The 10,755-nt window shown below is 34.8% G+C and overlaps 1 protein-coding gene across 1 annotated transcript; it reads left to right on the top strand.

The window, feature by feature from the left end:
- Positions 1–3,856: 3,856 nt before the first annotated feature.
- LOC120263637 (enhanced ethylene response protein 5) lies at positions 3,857–10,411 on the top strand. The gene is made up of 12 exons (XM_039271604.1): positions 3,857–4,164; positions 4,252–4,345; positions 4,424–4,513; positions 6,548–6,613; positions 6,757–6,846; positions 6,978–7,034; positions 8,224–8,285; positions 8,767–8,854; positions 9,749–9,825; positions 9,896–9,970; positions 10,068–10,173; positions 10,264–10,411. Exons 1-12 carry the CDS (start codon positions 3,857–3,859, stop codon positions 10,393–10,395), a joined length of 1,245 nt encoding a protein of 414 aa, XP_039127538.1. The 3' UTR covers positions 10,396–10,411.
- The last annotated feature ends 344 nt before the right edge of the window (positions 10,412–10,755 follow it).

The following is a 10,755-nucleotide window of genomic DNA, read 5'->3' as shown; positions in this document are numbered from 1 at the left end:
ATCTTTAGGAAATTAGATTGGTGTTTTACTAATTAATTGTGGTATAATCAACTGGGAGAGCCTCATTGTTCTGTGCTGAATTATGGTGTATCTGACCATTGTGGTTTACTAATGGATGTTAGAGAAAGTGTCAAGAACATAAAATCTCCTTTTAGGTTTTTTAATATATGGTGTGATTATTCAGATTTATTTAAAATAGTTGGGAGAGTTAGAGGAACACCTGTCATTAGGGGACAAGTGTTTAAAGTGTAGGAGAGGTTGAAACTTCTCAAAGTTGAATTAAGGCATCTAAATAGGAGCGAGTTTAATATGATTTAAAAAAAAATTACTAGCTGCAGAAGGTCTCTGGGTGATTTACAGGAAAAAATGCAAGCTAACCCTTTTAATATTAAGCTTCAGAGAGAAGAAAAGGATCAACTTAACAAATTAAAGCTGTTTATATCTTGGGAGAAGGCCCTGTTGAAGCAGAAGTCTAGATGTCAATGGATTAATTTGGGAGACTAGAATACAAATTATTTCTTTAGAAGAATGCAGCAGAGAAAATCTAGGAATTGCATATCTCAGCTTGTTCTAGCTAATGGTGAGGTGTGTAACGATTATAAGTCCATTACTGAAGAAATTCTTAATTATTACATGGATTTTCTTGGTACTACCAAACCTAGGCTAGGATCTCTTGATAGCTCTATTTTTCATGAGTTGGTGGTGTCTGTAAATGATTGGGATTTCTTATGTATTGAGGGTATCTAATTAGGAGATTAAAGCTCTTTGGGGCATTAAGAATGACAAAAGTCTTGGTCCATATAGTTTCACTAGATATTTTTTAAAAAAAACCTGGAAAATTTTGGGACATGATATGTGTGAGGATGTTAAGGAGTATTTCATGATTGGGAGAATGCTGAAACAAGCTAATTCTAAATCTATTAATCTAATTCCCAGAGTTGCTAGGCCAAATGTTTGAGTGAATTTAGACCAATATCTTGTTGCAAAATTATATAAAAAATTTTGGCTGGAAGGTTGAGGATTGTGTTAAATTTCATTGTGCATTCGAACCAGTCAGCTTTCATTCCTGGTTAAACAATTATAGATAATATTTTGCTGGCACATGAATTGGTGAGAGGCTAGCTTCGGGATAAGGGGTGTTGTTGTGCTCTAAAAGTTGATTATTATAAAGTATATGATTCTATTACATGGGATTTTGTGGAGGAGGTATTGATAGCCTTTAGATTTCCATCATATTTCATTCGGCTAATTATGAACACTTTGAGATCATGTATGTTTTCTATTATGGTGAATGGGCAATTGGAGGGTTATTTTCCTGGCAAGCAGGGGTTGCAGCAAGGTGATCCCATCTCACCTTTGCTTTTTGTGCTATGCATGGAGTATTTCTCTAGGATTCTTAATAAAGCTATTTGTAGTGGTTTCTTGTTCCATAAAAACTGTAAGGCAATGAAGCTGAGTCATTTGTGTTTTGTAGATGACCTGCTATTTTTTCCCATGGAGATGTTGCTTCAATTGTTATACAAGGTGTTCTTTAGCATTTTCAGGATATATCAAGCGTGGAACCTAGTCTACAGAAAAGATTGATTTATTTCTCTGGAGTGGAGTTAGCTATTAGAGAGCATATTCTTTCCATCATTAAATTCAGTGTTGGTACTTTACCAATGAAATATTTGGGGATTCCTCTGATATCCACAAGGTTAACAAAGGCTCACTGCCATGATTTAATTGCTAGGATTTTTGCTAGGGTGTTAAATTGGACTTCCAAGGCACTATCTTTTGTTGGTAAGCTACAATTGATTAATTCTTTGTTGACTAGCATGCAATTATACTGGTGTTCGGTGCTTATGCTTCCTATGGCTATAGTGCATGAAGTGGAGAAGGTCTGCAGATCTTTCTTTTGGCATGGATCCATGAATTGTAATAGGTGCGGTTTGATTAAATGGTTTGTTGTGTGTAAAAAGCAAGATGAGTGGTGATTTGGGTATTAAACCTTTACACATATGGAACCAAGCATCATTAACTAAATATATTTGGGGTCTTGTGTAGGGAAAACCTACCCTATGGGCCACTTGGGTAATAAAAAATAAACTTGAAGAAGTTGAGTTTTTGGGGCATCACGAAGATAGCTGATAGTTGCTAGAGTTAGGGGAATTTATTGAAGATTAGGAGTGATGTTAACAAAATTTTTGAATACAAACTAGGTGATGGGAAGAGATTCACTTTCTGGTATTACCAGTAGTGCTTTGGACAATCCTTTGAGGATTTGTTTCCATTTAATAACTTGAGAGGTTCAATAATCTCAAAGAAAGCTTGTGTTTGAGATTATTGGAAGGATGACAGATGGGTTTTGCAAGCTGCTTTGGGTTCTAATATAGTATCAATTAGTTGAGGATTTTTTGAAACAAATTTTTGCTATTAATGAAAATTCAACAGATTGCATTTTGTGGAGGCTAGGAAAAGGGATCTTCAATGTGGGAAGCGTTTGTAAGAGTTTAACACAGCCTGAGCAAAAAATTTGTTGGGCTAAACTGGTGTGTTCTCACTATAATGTCCCAAGACATTCGTTTGTTTTTTGGTTGGTATTGAGCAACTAGTTACTGACAAGGAATAGATTGTATGAATGGAAGGTTGTCATCTCTAATAATTGTGTGCTATGCAATAGTGCTAGTAAAAGAATTGATCATTTGTTTTTTAATGGTATGTTTTCTTAGGAGGTTTGGTCTAAAGTGTTGAAGGTTGTGAATATATATAGAAGGCCTCACTTGGTCTAGAGAAATTAGTTGGTTCTTAAAGAAAGCTAATGGGAAAACTTTATTGGCAAGGATGAGGAGAACGCCAAATTCTACTTGTGTATACATGTTATGGAGGGCAAGGAATTTGGTGATTTCCAGGAGAAATTTCTAACTACAGATGATGTGTTCAGACAAGTAACGGAGGTGATGTTGTTGAGGTATTTTGAGCATTTTCAATTCCTTGATCAAGCATATTTCTTTAAGTAGGTAGTACTGTGTTTTTGTAGTTTTCTTTTTTAGAGTAGCTGGAAACATGGATTTCTTCTGCTGATATTGTTTACTGTCTGTGCACTCATGAAAATTAGGTAGTTATGTTAGTTGATAATGGCTAATGACTGGCTAGTATGGTTTTTAATGATTAGTTGGTGTTTACTGGTTTGGCTTTGTGTGATTTAGAGAAACTTGTGGATGCTGCTAGGGGCCTGTTTGGTGGATGCATCTTAGTGGAGTATCTCTTATTGGGATGTTAAGGTAACTGTAGGTTTCCTCCTATTTAGTTGGCTGTTATTGGTGATTAAGACAGCTCTATAGATGAAACTATTTTGGTTGTTAGTGCAAGTTGTTTTTGTAGGTTGTATAATCCATTTCATGATTAGTTTGTTGTCTTTTTCCTATTAGTTTTAAGTTTAATAAATTTTTTTACTTTTTGGCTAGACCAAAATAAATAAATAAATAAAATAAAAATAAAAATTTCAATAGTTTGATTTTTCAACCTATATATGTACATATACTTACAAACTCTGCCTAGTTTACAATTTTTTAACAAAATTAAAATTGTAATAAATATATAAAAAAAAAAAAGAACTCACTCAAAGTCTTGGGTGAGTCAACTTACATGAGATTAGCCAAGTCAATTCAAATTCTTGAAAACTTTGGAAGTAGGGACCAAAAGTGAATATTCATAAATAGTTGAAGGACCAATCCTGAAATTTCACATATTTCGTTTTGCTCCTCCATTTTAAAGTCCCATCATGAGCAAACCCAGTGTCTTCATTCTTTAGAAATCTCTAACCCTCTCCGTCGTCGTCGTCGCCGCCGCCGCCGGCGGAGCTCCGGCCCCCGCCATGGCCTACCTAAGCATGGGCGAAGCTCACCGCCGGATAACCGACTACCTCTCCCAGTTCTCCACCGCTGTGTTGAACCAGGACGGTCCTTCCCTCACGCCTCTCCTCCTCGTTTCCTCCAATTCCCGTCTCCTCGTCTCCCTCGCCCACGCCCTCGACGTTTTCTCTGACTGGCTCCGGTTGGTCGATCAAGCTGATGACCAATCGCAGCTGCTGTCTGAGATCGTCTCCCCTCTCTTCCGATGCCTCCAGAGCTTCCGCGCCGCGCGCTTCGCTGATGCTTACGTTTACTTTGAGAAATCCGCCAAGTAGGGTTTGTTGGTTGTTTGTTCATTATTTCTTTTGGTTCTCTTCTGTTCTTGGTTCTTGATTCTTGATTGGTGTTGGGCTTGCAGTGCGTTTTTGCAGGAGTTCCGCAACTGGGAATCCGCGTGGGCGCTGGAACCCTTGTACGGTGTTGCTTACGAGATTCGTATTCTTGCTGAAAAGGTGCTTGCTTTTGCGGTTCTTGTGTTCTTTTTTTGGTTTCTAATTTGATGGTTAGTGATTTTGGTTTTGTTTGCGCAGGCTGACAGGGAGCTGGCTTCACTTGGAAAGAACCCAGAGAAATTGAAAGCAGCTGGCTCATACCTCATGAAAGGTTTCGGGGTGCTTGCTGTATGGATTTTTAGCCCTTCTAAATTTTTTGCTTCAGAGTGCTGGACTTTTTTTTGATAAGTTTTATGATTGTGCCATTCTTTATGACTGGATTTTGTTTTATTATTGATCTATATAACAAGAATATTCATCATACTAATGGTATTTATTTTCCTAGCAATGATAAGCTTTTTTTCCTTTGTTCCTTTTGAACGGCAACATTCTTTTTTTTATTATTCTGTTATTTATGATAGTTACTAATTTGTGGAAATTGGTAACTTTGAGGGACATGGGTAAGCATGACATAACTGCATGATTAACAAGTAATACTCATATTTGCACTAAAAACTTTTTGAAGTCATAAAACATTGTGAAAATTATTAAGTTACTCTTTCCTATAATTCTTATATTTTATTTTGTCTATTCACAATATTTCATGATTTACTTAAACCAACCAAAATTCTCTCTTTGAATTATTTTCTAAAATTGAATTCACAAATTCACAATAATAAAGTTGACATTGAGTGCTGAAATTCCTGATAAAATTGACATTGAGTGCCAAAATTCCCTTTTCCTTATGCCCTAAATTTAGTGTACCTTTTCTTCTCATGGAAAATCATGTTAGCAGCTATTCTGTTTCTTTACATTTATATGCAATTTTCTTGTGTTAGATCATTGACTAGATCAATCTATATTAAATGATCATACCCGGGTGCATTATTAGTTTTGGCCCACCAAATTTGTTTTGTTAGATGATCTAACTATGTAATGAGATTGACATTTACCCAAGTGGATTTAGCGAAGGTTCAACTAAAACACTTTGTTTAGTTGTCTGTCTAATGGACCTAAGCCTGGCTGACTAGATGTCAGAATCCATTTTTTTGTGTCATGTTAGTTCTCTCTCCAATTGAAGGAATGATCTACTTACATACTTCATTTGTGAGATACATTTTAGTCAAATTCTCTGCATTGTTTTGTTTCCTTATTAAGATTTGCAATTATACCTCAATAACATGTGGATTTTCCATAGCAAGCATGCTTATCAAACTATAAATATCTTGAGCTGATATGATCAGTGTGACTAAATTATGGAGTTTATTCTCGTTTATTTTACTTGTATGTTACTTTAAACAGACACTTGCTATTAGAGGATTAAAAGGAGTCAGTATTTTTATCATCGGTTGCTGTAGCTAACTCCTCTTGAGGTAACTGTATGATTTTCCAAGGTGAAAGAGCCTGTGACCTGTCAGAATAAAAAATTAAATTGGAACAAACAAAACCAAGGAATAATTTTGATTCCCCTCTCAAGACAAGAAGCCATTGGGTGGAGATAATCCATGGAGTTCTGGGGTAGCTTGTTCAGGTTTGGGAAATGAATATAGTAGATCCAACCTTAAATTTAATTGGAATGAATGATATCAATCATCTTTCTACATCATGATTTGTATGATTGACAGAATCATTTATGAGGCTAAGCCTAGTTCAATTTAGATCCCATTGATTGAGAAAAACACCGGTAATGTTTGATTTGATTTTGTTTTATACTTTAATAATTTCGATCAAATTGGAAGGTGGAGTTCTTATTTGAAGGGTTCAACTTTGATCTTTACCAAGTCGGGTTATGTCCTCTACGTTGTTGTGCTTGTCATAGGCTAGTAATGCACCTATTGGCAGATGTTCTGTGTTCATGTTTCTAGGGTGTTTGGTAGTTGCTTGTGTTATTTGCATGAGATGGATGTTATATCATGTGTTGAATTGCAACTTTGTTTTGTACTTTATTCAATGATGAAAACAAACTCAAACATATCTTGTTTCTTTGTTTTATATATTTTCAAGTGGTGCCTAATTTTTAATTATGTTTTGACCTGATTTTTATTTACTTCTTTAATTGTGTGTATGGGTTTACTTCTCAAACAAACTGTGGGGTTTTTTTTAGGTGTATTTATGATTATCAGTGGCTATCTATGTCTTTCCATTTGATCGATAATTCTGCCTTCAAACTTTTACATATGTGCTTCTGTACATTCTTCGCGTTGATGGCCATTTGTTTTGCAGGGTAAAAGCTCAAAACGTGTTGGAGCTTTATATGTAACCTGCCAATTGTTCAAAATATACTTCAAGGTTATTCCTGCATGTGCTTAGTTGATGCTCTTTTTAGGTTTCTGTTATTGTCAAATTTGCCCCTTGGTGCATGGGTCCTTTCTTCTCCAGCAAACATGAAGTATAAATTTCATTTCTTATTTTTGAGGGTTAACATGTTGCAGCTTGGCACAGTGCACTTGTGCCGAAGTGTAATACGGAGTATTGAGACTGCTCGGATATTTGAGTTCGAGGAGTTTCCTGTTAGAGATAAGGTTAGTTAGGTTTACTCTAACTGTTGACGGGAACTATACTGTACATCTATTTTCTTTTGTTGTTTCATTCTAGCATATGAAGTTGTTTTATCTCTATAACTACTTTTATTTTTACCTCAATTGTACTTCAGGTCACGTATATGTATTATACAGGTCGATTGGAAGTCTTTAATGAGAACTTTGTTGCAGTAAGTGATCCAAATGCTTAAAGTTATTTTTCATGATTGCATGGCCCTTTCAGTAAATAAAATGAGTTCTCCAGCATTGTGCTACATAGGTTACTTTCTTGGTGATATTTTAGTGACACATGAAATGGAGAAACAAATCACCTTGCTTTGACTTATAATTGAAAAAAAATTGGTCAGATATATTATTCATAAATGTTTAGTTTAATGCAATATAAATTTAATTTTGCATATTTATGGTAAAGAAAAAAAATGCATCAAATAATAAGCAGTGTTTGGCAAAGTCATGTAACAAAATGTATGGGCCCTTTTGATCTAACCAAATCAGCAAAACACATGATGAATTCATGGATATCTTGTATCAACACTGGAAAGAAATGAAGCAGGATAATAATTTAATTACTGTCCTGCTTTGAGTTATTTAGATCATGAGTTCTTTCTTGATGGTTTGCAAAACAATTAAATTTTCTGCTTGTTCTGGCCAAATCTATAGTTTTTAACAAGAGCAAAGCTCTTGATAAGCTTTTGGTGCCAAGGATTACATCAAGCAGCATTTGTTTTACACAGAGAGTTGGCATGATAGTCAGGTTTAGATGTGACTGTGAATTTTCCATGAATCTATTATCTTAAAATCACCTTACATCCAATAAGAAAAATGTTGACATAACCATAAACATCAAGCAGAGCGAAAATTTTGGTAATCTTATTTTAATTAGTCTATTGATTTAATTGTGAATTTTCCTAGAGTCTATGGCCTTAAAAGGCACTTTTCATGTTTCAATAAAATTTTTCTGAGACAACTGTAAATGCAAAACAGAACCAAAATTGTGGTAAAGCAAAAAACTGGAAGTTCTGATATAAAAAATCATCATAACATACATCGTGCTTTTGTCTTGCCCTTATAATTTCCTCTCTGATTGAAGCCTAGACTTCCTTGTGACTAGAACGTAATATATAGTTAAACGGAATGCTGTTCTAAAATGTTATTCGGTTATTCCTTCCCTATCATGTATTATTTGTTATTCTTGGACTGTCGCAATGGTTTTTCAATATTCTCGAATCCTGTTATACTAGTTATGTATATGCATAAACCAATGGTTGGTTAGCTTCACAATATCTGTGTTTGGATGTCACACTTCTGCAGAACAAACAGTTGAAGTGATCTGCTTTCTTACCTTCTCAAATGATACAGGCTGATGAAAAATTGATGTATGCTTTAATGCATTGCAACCCTCAGAGAACGGCTAACATGAGGTTTGGTCTGGAATATTCATTGCATACACTGTATATATATTCATTTATCTATGTTTTAATCGCAACCTACTAAAGGAAAAGGAATTTAATATTACCTGTTCTCACATTTTATTAATTTGCAGCAACTAGCTAGTATTTATAGTTTGGTAGGGATGCATTGTGTTGGCCAGGTCATATGTTTAATATATTGTGCCTGCTTGTGAAAGGCCAAACTAGGATTTGGGTTCAGGCCATGGCCTTGTAGTTAGGTATCAACTGAGCAGACCTTTTCCTAGATCCATTCGTTCCAAACTGGTTTATTTATACTTTATCTCTTCAAGATAAGGAACAACTCCTCTTTATTTAGATTTTCTTTCCTGTTTCTATTTAGCATGGCCTTTTTGGTGTAAGTCAACTCTAGATTGTCATTCTCTGTTAGAATATTCAGTTGTTTGCAGACTTTCTTATTAACCCAGATCTTTTTTAAATTTATTGGACTTAGGATGATTTTGAAGTACCTCATTCCAGTAAAGCTCTCAATAGGGATTTTGCCAAAAATGTGGCTTTTGGAGAAGTATAATCTGGTTGAGGTATGCATTCTCTTTTGTTTTAAGTAACAAGCAAATATATAACATATGAGGGCATGTGCATTTACATATTTCTATGTTAAATGAGGACTATGATGGCCTGATCTGATACTGTTATAGTTACTGAAATATGCTTCTCTTTGATGTTTTAGTGGTCACCTGTAGAATAAAGCATAGTATTTTAAGGTAACCAAAGAGGAAACTAGATCACTAAACCAAGCATGGGCTTAGTGTTTTGTATGGAAATTTTCGAATACTGCATGAAATGAAGCTTACCTATGACACAATATCCGCTATGTTGATTATCATATTGCTGGTTACTGTATGCTTGAAATCTGAATATTTTGTTTTTATTGATAGTGGTGTTAAGCTTGAATTCATAAACTGCTTGATTTGTGCTACATCCTCTTATCATTTCCTTCTCAAATTTGAATGATCCCATAAGTAATTAACAAAGTAAGTTGCTTGGTTTGGATCAGGATGCTCCCTTGGTCTCATTTATGCTTCTTTAGACAAGCAATTTTGTTTAATCATTAAGCTACTGGTCCATGGGCTATGGAATAAACAACTCAGTTTGATGTCGGAGCAAAATAGGAATTGAAATAAGAATCACAACATGAAGGGAAGTTTGTTTTCCCTGAAGAAGCTGAGGACCAGAAATTGATATATAGCTAAATACAAATTCCATCTCTTCCATGGTGGAAGTGAAGGGTGGAAATGACTGGGTTTTTGCTTAGTGATGCCATCCTCAATTGATGGGGCCAAGAGTTTCTCCCATGGCACACTGGAATATCATTTACCTTTTCCTTTTGCATTACATTATACAACTGTACTGTTTCAGCTTGTGTTAATGTTTGCAGTTTCTTTATGTTGTGCATAATTTTTAATATCTTGCAGTACAAAGATATTGTGAAAGCATTAAAAATGGGTGATCTCCGGCTTCTTAGACATGCTCTTGTAGAACATGAAGAACGGTATTTCATCTTAGACTGTTTGAATGCATCAATAATTGCTTCCCTCTAATTTGAGCTATTGGATCTTCAGATTCTTAAAATCAGGCGTGTATCTTGTCTTGGAGAAGCTAGAACTTCAGGTTTATCAAAGATTGATCAAGAAAATGTAGGTGTACATTAAGCATATAAAACCCAGTATCATTGTTTTCGTGCTTTACACTACTGAGTTATTTTGTTCTGCCGTCCAAATTCTTTTCTTTCAGCCATATAATTCAAAAGCAAAAAGATCCTGCCAAAGCACATCAAGTGAAGTTGGAAACAATAGTAAAAGCCTTAAAATGGCTTGAATTGGACATGGATATCGATGAGGTTTTCGATCATTATATTCGATGTTTTAGTGTTTGAAGTTGTGCATATTTGTGAGATATAGCTAATGCACTGCTTTTCTTATCAATGCAGGTGGAATGTATAGTGTCCATCCTCATATACAAGAATCTTATGAAAGGTTACTTTGCTCACAAGAGTAAAGTTGTAGTTCTTCGGAAACAAGACCCTTTTCCCAAATTAAACGGCAACCCTGTTAGTTCATGACTGATCATTCAATTTAGATGTTCACTTTGACATGATAAATTCTATTTAATTCTGCTATGTGAGTTTTCTCTCTAATTATTATATTAAGCATCATCACAAGGTAATTTTGCAGTAGGTATTTTATTTTACCCTTTATCACCAAATTACTGTCTTGCAATGTTGTTGTTGTTGTTGTGGTCTTTTTCGATTAGGGGCTTTTTTTAATAATATAATTTTTTTTATTTAATTATAAAAATAAGTATATTTTAAATTACTTACGAGTTTAGATAAAACAGGAAATGTAATAACAGTTTTTAGTGTTTTTTAAAGAAAATAAGAACATTTTTTCCGGCATTTGCCTGAAAACGAGAAGGTTGATCC

Source organism: Dioscorea cayenensis, chromosome 6 (genome assembly GCF_009730915.1).
Source record: "Dioscorea cayenensis subsp. rotundata cultivar TDr96_F1 chromosome 6, TDr96_F1_v2_PseudoChromosome.rev07_lg8_w22 25.fasta, whole genome shotgun sequence".
In the NCBI taxonomy this organism is placed as follows: Eukaryota; Viridiplantae; Streptophyta; class Magnoliopsida; order Dioscoreales; family Dioscoreaceae; genus Dioscorea; species Dioscorea cayenensis.
The sequence above is the reverse complement of the archived record's forward strand: the minus strand, read 5'-3'. Positions and strand labels throughout refer to the sequence as shown.

What these genes read in the sequence shown, in the direction of transcription:
- LOC120263637 (XM_039271604.1), top strand. Translation starts at nt 3,857, where the DNA reads ATGGCCTACCTAAGCATGGGCGAAGCTCACCGCCGGATAACCGACTAC. An exon ending in TTAATGAGAACTTTGTTGCA is followed by an intron (nt 7,035 to 8,223) that starts GTAAGTGATCCA and finishes CAAATGATACAG; the next exon opens with GCTGATGAAAAATTGATGTA. An exon ending in AGAAGTATAATCTGGTTGAG is followed by an intron (nt 8,855 to 9,748) that starts GTATGCATTCTC and finishes AATATCTTGCAG; the next exon opens with TACAAAGATATTGTGAAAGC.